General features: G+C 42.6%; 2 protein-coding genes across 2 annotated transcripts in view; one reads left to right on the top strand and one right to left on the bottom strand.

Moving 5' to 3' along the window:
• The first annotated feature begins 1,356 nt into the window (after positions 1-1,356).
• Positions 1,357-10,297, top strand: LOC118240412 (extensin-like). The gene is made up of 2 exons (XM_035520676.1): positions 1,357-1,394; positions 9,319-10,297. The coding sequence occupies exons 1-2, from the start codon at positions 1,357-1,359 to the stop codon at positions 10,295-10,297; spliced, it is 1,017 nt and encodes a 338-aa protein (XP_035376569.1).
• An 825-nt stretch (positions 10,298-11,122) lies between these two features.
• grpr (gastrin-releasing peptide receptor) overlaps positions 11,123-15,056 on the bottom strand; it is a 4,421-nt gene continuing 487 nt past the window's right edge. The window contains exons 2-3 of the mRNA XM_027011423.2: positions 13,425-13,773; positions 11,123-11,611 (exon numbers count right to left, since the gene is read on the bottom strand). Of these exons, the coding sequence (XP_026867224.1) occupies positions 11,216-11,611; positions 13,425-13,773 (745 nt within the window). The 3' untranslated portion in view covers positions 11,123-11,215. The remainder of the gene's footprint in view (positions 11,612-13,424; positions 13,774-15,056) is intronic.

Genomic DNA, 15,056 nt, shown 5'->3' on the forward strand with positions numbered 1-15,056 from the left:
TCATTTACAACATATAGGCTAACACAGTGAAAAGGTCCTGCACTGGGAAATGGTCCCACAGATGCTGCCTAAAGCCCAGTTAAACAAAGCTTCTCCATGTTCCGACAGAAAGATTTTGATTCAGTCAGAGTTGGCGGGGAGAGAAGGTTGGAGCACAGACATGTCCTTGCTTTCATCTACACATCCTAGGCCTTAAACAAAACGTGCTTCACCTCTCTGTGCTGCGCACAAAGGCTGCAACATCCCACTTCTTCGCTGACCTGATGGTTAAGTAGCATCAAAGCAACTGGTTCAGGTTTAAGATCCCTAAAGGAACTCTCATCTATGCCCAAGCACATGGAGCCCCTCCTGCCTGTCAGACTCTCTGCTGCTCTCATTGTGAGACCCCATGCTGAAATATCATTATGAGTTGTGGATAGCCCAGGATGTGCTTTTCAGATGCTAGAATTAGATCAGGTCTGAAGATCTCTGTAATAATAGCCCTCCTGTGTCTCTGCGCACTGGTTCACCAAGTTGTTGAAAGTGGTCTTTGAAAAGAAAATTAATTAACTGGATTTGAAACATAACTCAAAAGTGCAGGACTTTATAGTATGTGGTCTATTATTTATCAAGATGCTAAAAATAAGATGGAAGTTTCTCATACCGTGCTGGGACACATGCTGAGAATAGTGTGTCATACCGTGAATAGTGTATCATACTGTTTCCCGACACATGCCGTGCATAGTGTATACTAGATCAATATAAAGGCCTAGTCACACATCAAACCTGCATTCATAAGTTTTACATAATTGTGTGGGTATATATGTGTGTGTGTATGTATATTCATGTATGTGTGTATATGTGTTTGTGTGTATGTAGGTGTGTATATGTGTTTCATATGTGTGTATATGTGTGTTTCGTATGTGTGTATGGGTATATGCATATGTGTTTCATATGTGTGTATGTGTATGTGTGTATATGTGTTTCATCTTTGTGTATATGTGTGTTTCATATGTGTGTATATGTGTGTATGCATGTCCAGACTGCAGCCGTCTGTGTTTCTGTGCACTGGTATCACAACAGTCATGCTCTGCAGAGGGAGAGTGTACCAGTGCTGTACTGATCAGCCTAATCATGATATATTAGGATTTATATTATACTAAAATCTAATTTTTGATACTGTGGCTGTTCTGTTAGTCACATAATGTCAGCACAAATGTGATATTATCAAATCTAGTTCTGAAGCTCAATATCTCTGTTATTCATTTAGTGGGGAATACTGATAGGTGTTGGCGAATGTGGAGGGTTTATTCCTGTTCCTTTTTTGAAGGTTTCTTCATTTTCTTGATTTTTTTAGTAGTGAACTTTTAGTGAACCATGAACATGCCTGGAATGAACGATGCCCAGGAGCAGAAGTAAGATACCAAACACAGAAGTGCAACTGGTCAAATGTTTTGGGAGTTACAAGAGAAGCTTACTTTCAGAGGCCCAGCAGAGTAGGAGAGGTGCCTCCATGACCAGCCTCGAGGAACCGATTAGGTGAAATGGTTTAATGCTCAGAACAACAGTTAGTCGCTGTAGTATGAGCTGGCCAAGTTCGTGAATGACAGATATGACTATAATTTGCAATTAGTTGTGTATATATGAATATATACTGCAATTAGGCTAAGCATATGTATAAACACCACTGTGATATGACACATTTCCAAAGACAATGTGATTTAACTATATAACTGTAATATTAGTCTGACAGCGCAAGTCATGATTGTGGAAATGGAGGTTCTTTATTCTCCGTAATATTAATAACGTTTGGGAAAATATTGCACAGCAGTGATCTGGCACACTGTTTAAAAGGAAAGTAATGAAAAGTACTACCAGTAAAGGCTTGAGGCTTTTAGACCAGTAGACTTAGTAGTGAAATTCAGCTAAGGCTAACAGCAGAACACACGCGAGGCGTCGGAAACACAGAGACAAGAACTACTGTGCAGCACTGGACATAAGCTCCTGTGGGCTTTAAACAGAGCGAGAAACAAAAAAGCAAACAAGGCACAGGCAAAAGGAATGAGTACTTGGGTGACTTTAGAGTTGTTTCGAATAAATAAAGAGAATAGGCTAAAAATAAAACGTTGTAGATGAACTCCAATGAAATAAGCTTTCTGTAGTAACAAAGGTCAAGGCATTTGGGTTTTGTCATGTGGTATGGCCTGCCGCATGCAGGGGGGTTCACCCATGTTCGTAACCACACCACCCCTGAAGGCACGCACCTGTACGGGATTACGTGTTTAATGCGTGTGTCTATTTAAACCCCAGTCGGTGCGTGCCTCATCGTTGCTTATTGTTTGTCTGCATGTTAGTGTTTGAAGTTGTATGTTTGTATTCAGGTTTGTCCAGCCTATATTAATCGTTTACCCAAGTGTCTTCATGTTCGTCATAACTGTTACGTGTGAGTGCCAGCCTTGTCTACAAGTTTGTGTCAATAAATGTTTCACACTCAGGCATCGTCACAACATGTATGTGACTAAAGTGTACATAAGGTCCTCTCTAAGGAGGGGGCCTTATCACCCATATACACTTGATCTCTTTTATATTTCAAGAATATTCCAGCCCATCGTGAAAGAGGTTTAATTACATTATGTTTAATATATGACTGAGATTTGTCAGTTATGTTTCAGACAAACAAGCTGATGACTTTTGGTTTGTATTCTGTGCAATGTATCAACTGTGCCAGGTATTGCTCTGTTGTCAACTTCAAACTTCTTTAATTATATATCTGTGGTGTAGTATCCTTCTCGACATCTTTCAGAAACTCACAGATATGATACCAAGGCTAATACTGACCTCTACAAATTTCAGGACTGCGGAGATATATAAATAGTTTAACAGATTCTTGTCTTTGATTTCTATGTCGTCAGTGGCCAACGGAGGGCAATCTCAGTAGACCATGTGAGTTAGAATTTGTGCGGTTTTTCTGCTGTTGTATTATTTGTGAGTGCAGACCATGCTCACCACGAGGGCTGGAATAGGGTTGATTGTAAAGCTGTAGCAGGGGGGAGATCTTGGGAGACATTTGGGCTTGAGTTCTGGACAACCTCCATAGGGGGGAGAAGCAAGTTCCCTTTCTGAAGATGGAGAGAGAGGTGAGAAGTGTGGAAACCAAGGAGTAATTGGGGGAGTAAGTTAGGGAGTTGAAATAGGAAGTAATCAGGGTGGGGATTTGGGCGTGGTCTTTCTCACAAACTTCACTTATTCCAACTCCATTTATTGTACTGAATTCTGATACGATGAGAAGAAGTACACCCCTGGTACAGTGTCCTCTCAGCATGGCTGGTGTGACACCAAAGTTTGCAAAAAGCTTGGAAACCTTGTCCCATGTAGTTGCTGCTGTATAGATGCTGAGCTGCATATCTGTATTTTCCTCAGAAGTGTAAAGAATACAGTCCTGTGTTTAAAAAATGTGCCAAACTCAAAATTTAATGTAATTGGAAAATTAAAAAGAACTAAAAAAAAATCACTCCTGCCACCATTATTGTACACAAAGATATAAAATTCAAACTAACACATTTCTGGGTGTTCAGCATTTTCTAATTATTTGCTGCTGAGACCATTAAAATACCATCTTGGGTTTGGCCTTTTAATTTATTTTATTTTATTTTGCCCACGAGTATACACCATGTCGTCTTTCATTCAGTAAAGGTGGAAAATACCTCCTCACTTCCTAATGTCCATGTTAAATATTACGCTATAGCATTCTGAAATGCACACAAGCCTCAAAATACAGTTTGGCACTAATATGGAAGGAAAAAGCCACTTCAGGTGAGGTGATTTTGATACATTTCACAAACACAGTAGTTTCTGAGTTGGAATTTACATTTAGCAACCAACTAAATCATTAGGGCTTTCTCTGCTCTAGAAAAATAAACAATTACACTTACATTTAATAACTGAACATTAGAAAGTAACTCTCTCCACCTTAAACTGTACACAGTTTCTAACCTCAGTATCAGGCCAGGCTGGCACCTAGCCAAACCCCACTCACCCATCCCAGCTTCTTTCACTTCATACTCACAATCACGCATTTATTGATCATTGCACACACCTGTCCTCCCCCTTCACCTATTTAATCCCTGCAGATCCGCGAGTCCAGCGCTTCGCCCTGATGGTCCCTGACCACTGTCTTGCGAGACCTGCAAAGTCTTAGACTGTTTTTATGCTTGGCAAGAGGTTTGTGTTTCATTTGCTCCATAATAAAAAGCCTCCTTTTCTCCACTTGCTGCTTGCACATGCTTCAACATGTCACACTCAGCATGGTAACTGAACAGTTAAGGTGAGAAATGCTAAATATCTCTTGGACCTTGAAGAAGTGGTGGATATTCTTCCATTTGCATGCCAAATAATTCTTGGAGACTGAATTCCAAGTAATTCTGGTGAGTAATTCGTTCACCCTGAAAGGATCTCACAGTGGGATCATAACATGGGATCTCTACTCTCCATACTGCAACAGGAGGTGGTAGTGGGAGTCTGTATGTAGTACAGTGATCTCTGATGAACAAGAAAGCAAATCTACTGAAGAGAGATAGATTTATCCCCTAAATCCAAGCCCTAAGTATACACATGACCTCTTTACACGTCAGAAGTGATAAAGCACTAATCGGAATATTTCTTGAGTTCAAAATAAATTGTCAAATTATTGTCTTTCTGATGTAGATTCTTAAGATGTCTTGTTGAAGGTTCATTATGCTGAAACTATGTGGGTATTTCAAAGTACAGACTTAAAAACAGACATTGCAACTATTTATATCATGAGGATGTATTTCATTTCAGTGAGAGGTGAGGTGTCTGTGGCAGCAGCCTATGCTGTGCTGATAGAAAGACAGGGTATTGTGCAATACTGTGTTTATTGTTTATGCTGGGATTTTTCAGTTGCTTTGATCGCAGTACCATGATGCCGTGATGAGGGCAAGGAGGTAGTTACAGTAAATTCATTGCCCATTGAACATGTAGAAAGTCAGGGAGACACTGCTCAGTTCAGAACCAAAACAGATCCAAATCACAGGAGAAAAACATGAAAACCTGCTTTGTTGTATACTCTGACTTCCTGTACACAATCACAGATATGTACTTGGCACATTTGAAAGAATACATTATTGTTCAAAATGATGATATTCCCTCAAAGTGGGGTTGGGCAGAAGAACAATGTTATCCCTGTATTCCTCTGCATGAGTGAAATCTTTACCATATGTTGTAAAAATCTGGTAAAAAAGAGTCAGGGGCATTTATTGATCCTCAGAGTCTCTATATTTATTTGCGTGTGAAGATAAATTACATTTTTTCTCAGTCGAAAAGGTCACTAGTCTAACATCAGACAGTGAGTTCAATAACACAGAAATGTGATCCAATTTCTAAAGAGATGGAGGGAATAGAGAGTGAAGGCATGTATAAGGAGGTGGGGAGGGGGATAGAGAGTGAGGAGGTGAATGAGGAGGGAGGGGGGATAGAGAGTGAGGGGTGAATGAGGAGGAGGGAGGGGGATAGAGAGTGAGGAGGTGAATGAGGAGGAGGGAGGGGGATAGAGAATGAGGGGTGAATGAGGAGGAGGAGGAGGTGGGGAGGGGGATATAGAGTGAGGGGGTGGATGAGGAGGAGTTGGGATGAGGAGGGGGATAGAGAGAGGGGGTGGATGAGGAGGGGGAGGAGGAGGAGGAGATGGAGATAGAGAGTGAGGAGGTAAATGAGGAGGAGGGAGGGGGATAGAGAGTGAGGAGGTGAATGAGGAGGAGGGAGGGGGATAGAGAGTGAGGAGGTGAACGAAGAGGAGGGAGGGGGATAGAGAGTGAGGGGTGAATGAGGAGGAGGTGGGGAGGGGGATATAGAGTGAGGGGTGGATGAGGAGGAGTTGGGATGAGGAGGGGGATAGAGAGTGAGGGGGTGGATGAGGAGGAGGAGGAGGAGGAGGAGGAGATGGAGCTAGAGAGTGAGGAGGTGAATGAGGAGGAGGGAGGGGGATAGAGAGTGAGGGGGTGAATGAGGAGGTGGAGAGGGGGATAGAGAGTGAGGAGGTGGATGAGGAGGAGGGAGGGGGATAGAGAGTGAGGAGGTGAATGAGGAGGAGGGAGGGGGATAGAGAGTGAGGAGGTGAACGAAGAGGAGGGAGGGGGATAGAGAGTGAGGGGTGAATGAGGAGGAGGTGGGGAGGGGGATATAGAGTGAGGGGGTGGATGAGGAGGAGTTGGGATGAGGAGGGGGATAGAGAGTGAGGGGGTGGATGAGGAGGAGGAGGAGGAGGAGGAGGAGGAGATGGAGATAGAGAGTGAGGAGGCGAATGAGGAGGAGGGAGGGGGATAGAGAGTGAGGGGGTGAATGAGGAGGTGGGGAGGGGGATAGAGAGTGAGGGGTGGATGAAGAGGTGGCGAGGGGGATAGAGAGTGAGGGGGTAAATGAGGAGGTGGGGAGGAGGATAGAGAGTGAGGGGTGGATGAGGAGGGGGTAGAGAGTGAGGAGGTGGATGAGGAGGTGGGTAGGGGGATAGAGAGTGAGGAGTTGGATGAGGAGGAGTTGGGATGGGGAGGGGGATAGAGAGTGAGGGGGTGGATGAGGAGGGGGAGGAGGAGGAGATGGGGATAGAGAGTGAGGAGGCAAATGAGGCCTGGGAGCTATCACCTCCAGACCTCGGCGCCTGCAGAGCCTGTCACCATGGCACAGAAGAGCTGCACATTCAGACATTCAGAAAAATTACAGAAGTACAAACATAATATAAAACTAAATAAAAAACAATTACAAAATTAAATAAATACATATGAATTCCTTCACTAATTAAAAACATTTAATAGGTTGGGTGCACAAATACCATGTATTTCATTTTTAGAAGATCCAGGTCTTATGATAAACCACTAAGAGAATCTGTTTACCAACTTTATCAAGATTAGCAATATTATATCTAGTGCCTCTAAGAATTCATTATACTGTAGCTCTAGTGAGATTGCATGTCAGTCTGGAATAACCCCTCCTGTGAAAGTGAGGGGTTGTTATAGCTGGCTCTGAGTGCATGAAGAGGCCCTCGGCCCTGTAAAGGGAACTCGGCTGACAGGCCAGTTGAACAGCTCCGGCTTTAATGTCCTCAAGGTCAGACTTTTATGGCAGACAGAGATGCCTTAGAACCAAGGGCGGTGCTCACAGCGGCTTAATCTTAAACCAAGAAATTTAAAAAACATAAGACAAAGCCCAGCCCCTAAAGCAGGAGCACTGCACTGGGGTATCCTGCAGAATGAAACTACAACCAGGTCACAGGTCACAGATGGAAAATGACTCCCTCTCATACCCCTAATTTGGAGTTGGAACTTAGAGCCTGAGGCTGGGCTTCTTCCACAGGCCATGACAGTGGCGCACACATATTCCAATACAACACTATAGCATAAACAACTCGATCCATTTCCATATAAACACACTCAGCCTATAAACACAGGACCCCATTTACATAGACTCGGGATACAAAGACATTTCATGCATTTCATTTCATGCAACTAAGTGAGAACCAAGCACACACACACACAAACATATATATATATAAATTTGGTTATTTATTTTTCCAGTCTTGAAAGGTGCTAAATCATCAAAATCACACTTCAGAAGAAGCTTCAAATGTCGGAAAAGAAAAGGACTCCATAACCAGGACGTAACACAGGCCGCCAGCGCTTGATGTGAAAAGACAAATGAGTAACACTTGTCAGTTTGCTTCATAGAAGACCAAGAAGAACTGACAGCGGCAGTAGAATTAACACAAAATCCGACACTTTCCAGAACCCACAGTCCTTCCTTTAGCCTAAACTGCCAGCACACGTAGGACTGCATGTCGAGACATTTGATATTCACCTGTGTTAGTGCAATGGATATAGGTTTCACAGATGGCACGGTGTGTTTATACCGAACAGAAAAAGTGTGCCTCTCCAAGATGTGTGAATTTGTCATATGAATGGGACACAGACTCATCCACACTGAGAACTGACTGATACTAAATTTGGAGAGAAGAGGAGGTTACTTGCTCAGACCTTTTTCCAGCCTCAGGACTGCCAGCTGGAGTCTTAAAAGTTGTGCTCCTCTCCCTTACTGTTGTAAGTTTGTATGTTTATTGTTTTGAAAGCACATTTAAAGACTACAAGAGCCAACCAAAGTGATGTATGGTTTAAGCATTTGCCGCAAATTAGATGAATAACAAGTTAATTAGTAAAACATTAATAGCAAAAATAGTAAAACAATCAAATAATGAGTAAAACCAGTGTAATGGGAAGAAAACCTGAATAAGAATTCACCTGGACCTGCAGCAGATGGTGTAAAACCTGTCAGGAGGACTCAAAGACCTGGGCAAATGTTTTTCTGTTTTTATATTATCCGCTGTGGATGACAAAAAGATATCAACCTCTTCAGTTTGGGGGAAGCACCTGAAAATGCTCTGTCACCTTTAGATTTTAGTCAAGAACATGGAAGAGCCAGCAACAACGGACTGCCCATGAAGATGAATATTGGTGAGGGGATCGGAGGTGTGGGCTGGAGAAATACCATTCAGTGCTTTGAAAACAACCAGTGAAATCTTAAAATCAATTGTGTAGTTTACAGGTAGCCAGTGAAGGGAGGCCAGTGGAGGTGAGATCTTTCTTTTCCTGGTCCCTGCTAAAAGCAATCACTTTCTAAACCAGCTACAGAAGAGACAACGGACTGATTCCCAGGTAAAGAGAATTACAGTAGTCCATGAATGATGAAATAAAAAGCATTAATAACTGTGGGTCTGACAAGGGGTATTGTTTATTTGTATGAATCAGGAACTAGTGTTCTGGTTCTACAAAAACTTGATTTATTTTGCTCATTCATATTCTGTTCTAAATTATTATAGATTGATAGTTTGCAATAGACTGTAAGCTTCATACTTTATATTTTTGAGAGGTTTGAAACCACCCTTATGTTGTATAAGAAAATTGATATTTCATTAGTTTGATTAATTAACTGGAGTTAGGCAGTGCCTCAGTTATGAGTTATTCTGTTTCATTTTAATGTTGCATATACGTAAAGAAGCACAGGCTAATTAGTTTAATGCAGTTATGTCAAATTATGTGCACAAAAGACCAGATGATCTAGCAATAAACAACATGACTGTATACATACATACCACACACGTAAGCACACAGTTTGACTTATACATATTAAACAATAAAAGGTGAAAGGTCAAAGGTGAAGCTTCAAACTCACAGTTTTATTCACAATTACGTAGACACCAAAGATTTATACACATAAAAAAACAGAGTTCCACAAAGAACAGCAATTTTTTTTTTTTTTTGTGGCTTACTGTGTTAGCCATACCGCCCTGCTTCTACTGGACCACACCACTCTGCTCTTTACAGAACAGCCATCTCACCCTGCCCCCTACAGAACAGCCATACCCCCATACCCCCTACAGAACAGCCATACCCCCATACCCCCTACAGAACAGCCATACCCCCATACCTCCTACAGAACAGCCATACCCCCATACCCCCTACAGAACAGCCATACCCCCCTCCCCCCTACAGAACAGCCATACCCCCATACCCCCTACAGAACAGCCATACCCCCATACCCCCTACAGAACAGCCATACCCCCATACCCCCTACAGAACAGCCATACCCCATACCCCCTACAGAACAGCCATACCCCCATACCCCCCTACAGAACAGCCATACCCCCATACCCCCTACAGAACAGCCATACCCCCATACCTCCTACAGAACAGCCATACCCCCATACCCCCTACAGAACAGCCATACCCCCATACCCCCTACAGAACAGCCATACCCCCATACCCCCTACAGAACAGCCATACCCCCATACCCCCTACAGAACAGCCATACCCCCATACCTCCTACAGAACAGCCATACCCCCATGCCCCCTACAGAACAGCCATACCCCCATACCCCTACAGAACAGCCATACCCCCATACCCCCTACAGAACAGCCATACCCCCATACCCCCTACAGAACAGCCATACCCCCATACCTCCTACAGAACAGCCATACCCCCATACCCCCTACAGAACAGCCATACCCCATACCCCCTACAGAACAGCCATACCCCATACCCCCTACAGAACAGCCATACCCCCATACCTCCTACAGAACAGCCATACCCCCATACCCCCTACAGAACAGCCATACCCCCATACCCCCTACAGAACAGCCATACCCCCATACCCCCTACAGAACAGCCATACCCCCATACCCCCTACAGAACAGCCATACCCCCATACCCCCTACAGAACAGCCATACCCCCATACCTCCTACAGAACAGCCATAGCACCCTGTCCCCTTCCTGGAGATCATAAATGCTTAAATGTTAACAGAGTTTCCCACTTGTACCCCGAAGAATACACAAATAAATATGTCCTGTCACAGGTGCAAATGGAATTAAATGAACTAAAGTATGTATTCATGAAGGGAAGGGAAAAGGTGCTGATCACAGCTGTTTTGAACATGTTTAGCAACAGCTGTACTGTCAAAGCACACAACTGTCCTTATTCCTATAATATAATCTAGGTTTCCTCAGTCCTCTATCACATAAATAGAATTTACAACATAAGATTGCATGGACAAATAAACAGGCTTCTGTTTTTTCATTAATATAATATCTTGGTACACAGATACTTCAACAACATATTCCAAAATATACATTATACACATTACAGGTACTGCAGTATCTAATACTGATGATAGTAACTGATGACAGCAATTAATGACATGAGCATTACACAGTTTATAAGCACTATACTGGACATGACAAAGGGTTAAGTGGTGCAAAACACTTGCAGTTCTCACATGATCCACTAATATTTGTCTCCGAATCACATTACTAGTTATGAGCACAGATATGCAAAATTACAGTGGAACAGAACAGAATAACAAAAAGCAGCTGAAAACCATGCCAGCTTGCTTGATGTAGATCTGGCCAATTTAAAGGGCAAAGCACATAATAAAAAAAAATGTAGCAACATAAAAGAATCTCTTGAAGACATTATTCTTTTCACTTTACATTCGAACATTTTATTTGTTAAGACATTTGACATTTGGAGAAAGAGACAGGGAGAGAGGGAGAGAGAGAGAGGGAGAGAGGGAGAAAGAGAGAGGGAGAGAGGGAGAAAGAGAGAGGGAGAGAGAGGGAGCGAGAGAGAGAGGGAGAAACAAAGAGAGATGGGGGCCCTTCTGAAAAATAGCCCACTCACACGCATCCCTCGAGGCAGATGTGGTCGCCGCTGGTGGGGGAGAAGCTGGCAAGCGTGTGATCGTGCGTGCTCTTGAGCGAGCTCCCGCGCGTGTTACTCCGCACCGTGCTTTGTGCACGCAGTGAGCAATGAGGGTAACAGCAACACAGCTGCTTGTCGAACTGCTTCTGAAAGCTCTTGCTCAGCATGTAGAGAGCGAACGGGTTGACGCAGGAGTTGGTGAAGGCCAGGATGCGAGCGGCAACGCTCGCCGTGAAGTGGATCGTGGAGGTGTCCACCTGGGAGTAATGGAAGGAGCGGTACAGGTAGATGGCATGACTGGGAAGCCAGCAGAGGGCGAAAAGGCCCGTTAACACCAGCACCGTCTTAGCCAGGCGCTTCCTCGACTCCATCTGAGGTGGAGGGGGAAAGGTTGGTTTCCAAAACAACTCTTAGTAAGCCCCTGATCTCTTCTCATTAAATTCAGCATGGGTGTCGAGACTCTACAGCATATACTAGGTGCATTGCAGGTGTATATTTGCTTGTCTAGACTACTGATAGTAGGTTGTAGAGAAATGATTTTTTAAAATGAATCTTTTTGGCATAGTTTTGAAATGACATGTCATCTCCCGGGCTGCATTCCTCAAAATGACATGTCAGATATAACACTAGATATTAAGTCAGATGATTCCCAAACTCCAGCATTTGAGAATGCCTTAAGCTCGTGCATGCATTTAGACACAGAAACTAAGCCTATTTTGAACTTTAACCATAAGTTTATTATGCAAAAATAAATAGAACTTGTCTTAGTGCAGACATTGTTATTGTGCTTTTGATTTATGGTGAGGTCTCTATTGCAGTGCTGTGTTATTGTTAAATATGTGGATAGGAAATAGAAATCTTTCAATGAGACGGACGTAAGCGTCCACCCCCTCATATCTCCTGCTGTAGCCCACCACACCTCCACCACAGCCAACTACTCTCTGTTACCCTTAATGGACGTTCTCTTGCGGGATGGGTCTCGGACACGTGCACACCATCGGGACAAGATTATGACCTCTAGAAAGTTGGACTAGGCATTAATTGCTTATTTTTTTCATTTTTTATTAATTTTTCTCTTAAAATTGTTATTATTGTGGTGTCTGTTGTTAGCCAGCGGAGAATGCCCCCGCCCCCCCTTTAGTCTTGGTTCCTCTCAAGGTTTCTTCCTCATGCTCTACGGAGTTTTTCCTTGCCACTGTCGCCCTTGGCTTGCTCACTGGGGGCTTGGACTTGGACATTTGTAAAGCTGTTTCTGTTGTAAAAAGCGCTATATAAATAAAAGTTTGATTTGATTTTGATTTTGATTTAAATGTTGCCTCTTTTCAGTGAATTGTCTTCATTATCTTGCTTAGCTAGTTTATTCTAGCGACACAAATATATTACCACATTGCCTGACATATCACATTTACTGCCATCATTCAATGTTAAAATCTGTGATATTATTGAAATGTATTTCTATTACAATATTCATCTTTCAGCATGTATTATGTCAGCATTTGATATAGCATTTTTTATGACAATCAACTACTAGTTTATGTATGAACTGATCAAATATCAGTGTTCAGTGTGTAAGCTTTATATAGTCAGAAGTCTCCCTGAACACCAGACAGAAATCTCCCTTAAGACAAGTCAGAAATCTCCCTGAAAAAAAGGTTACAGTTGCAGGACATTTCACGTAATACCTGGGTGAGTTTAAAGCATCTCACCTGTCCAACTGGGTAACAGTGAGGCATCTCACCTGTCCAACTGGGTAAATTTAAGGCATCTCACCTGTCTAACTGGGTGAATGTGAGGCATCTCACTTGTCTAACTGGGTGAATGAAAGGTATCTCACCTGTCCAACTGGGTAACAGTGAGGCATCTCACCTGTCTAAGTGGGTGAATGAAAGGTATCTCACCTGTCCAACTGGGTAACAGTGAGGCATCTCACCTGTCTAAGTGGGTGAATGAAAGGTATCTCACCTGTCCAACTGGGTAACAGTGAGGCATCTCACCTGTCTAAGTGGGTGAATGTGAGGCATCTCACCTGTCTAACTGGGTAACAGTGAGGCATCTCACCTGTCTAAGTGGGTGAATGAAAGGTATCTTACCTGTCTAACTGGGTGAATGTGAGGCATCTCACCTGTCTAAGTGGATGAATGTGGGCATCTCACCTGTGTAACTGGATGAATGTGGGCATCTCACCTGTCTAACTGGCACATTCCCCTCCACAGACATGTTCATTACACTCTGAGTCAGACTCCTGGCGATGAAGAAGTAGTAGACAGAGATGATGAGGAGGGGGATGACATAGAAAATCAAGAAGGAGGCCATGGAGTGGATTTTGGGGTGCAGGTCCCCTTCAAGCGGATATGGAGCGCACGTCCTGAAGCTTTCATTGGTTTGTGTGATTTGGAAGGTATGCAGGTCTGAAAAAATGGCCTCAGGCACAGCCAGGACCATGGACAAGATCCAGATGGCACAGGCTCTCACAGAGACCTTGGCAGTGGCATGGGATGTTGGCATATCCATGGGCTTCACAATGGCTTTATATCTGAAAGGGAAGCAGAAGAAATTCTTGCATAAAGTATGAATAGATTAAATGTGTTTCATAGCTTAAAATTCCACTCAGTTGTCAACGTTTTATGAACTGTATAAGAATTTAGTCAAAGTTTCATGAAAGCAACATTAATGTTTCAGTTAATATTTGGTAAAAAAGAACTTCAATGTACTCCTCGCATCTTGGTAGTCCAAGCTATCTTTTGACTTTCAGAGGACTGAGACTGCATCTGAAGCTCTTATAATGAACAATAGATCTATGTCATCTCATTGTAAATAGAAAGTGCGCCACGCGCCACTTCTCGTTCTCATATTGTTTCCTCTTCTGTGCTTCAAAGAGCTCTCATCCAAAATATGATAATTAGAACAGTTCTCTTCAACAGGTTAACCATTGTTGAATAATTCACATGCCACATGCTAATAACATGCCAAATTCCCCAACTGCGTATCCGACTGACACGGGACATTCGTGACTGTGTTTCTCATCTAGAGGTATCTAGTGCGATTCTGACTTTTAGATTATATAAGTCTAATGGGCAATGAAATAGCCGGACTGCAAGCCGTGATGCACTCCAGTCGATGAACACTATAAAGACCGGGCATCCGCAAACATCCGCAAACAAATGCTTTACAGCAGGCTATTCCCAAACCAGTGGTTTGTAGTTATTGCAGCGTCTGTGGGCACGCGGGCATTGCAAGCCAAGCATTGCATTAGTCTGATTTTTTCCATCAAGTGATTTTTCCATCAAGGATGTGATTGCACGTGGTTTGGACTACGCTTGAGGACAATATTTCAGTACATAAACATAACGCATATTTACACGTCAAATTAGTTTTCCAAAACGCGTTTTCACAATGCAGCTTTACAAATGTATGGGTCCAGATCCCTAATGAACAAGCATATATTTCATGCTTTATAGTAACTCAAGTGAGTAACTGACGTGTTCAGTAGTAAGAGATGCAGGTATTCAAAATTGTACTGAAATACACAAGGGTTTCCAGAGAAACAGGACGTTTCGGACAGAGGTCCTTCATCAGTGCGTATACAGTTGGATGTTAAAGATTTGAAACAAAAATAAATAATATAAAATTAAATAATATAATAATATAAAATTTTATATATATATATATATATATATATATATATATATATATATATATATATATATATATATATATATATATATATATATATATATATAAATTATTTAAACTGTATTATGTACCCTATAACAACGACGACTGTCTCAAGACATGACTGCACAGCGATCTTGTATC

Source organism: Electrophorus electricus, chromosome 21 (genome assembly GCF_013358815.1).
Source record: "Electrophorus electricus isolate fEleEle1 chromosome 21, fEleEle1.pri, whole genome shotgun sequence".
Taxonomy (NCBI): domain Eukaryota; kingdom Metazoa; phylum Chordata; class Actinopteri; order Gymnotiformes; family Gymnotidae; genus Electrophorus; species Electrophorus electricus.

Coding starts and splice junctions, on each gene's coding strand:
- LOC118240412 (XM_035520676.1), top strand. CDS start 1,357: ATGAACATGCCTGGAATGAACGATGCCCAGGAGCAGAA. Junction 1,395..9,318: donor AACGATGCCCAGGAGCAGAA/GTAAGATACCAA, acceptor TTACTGTGTTAG/CCATACCGCCCTGCTTCTAC.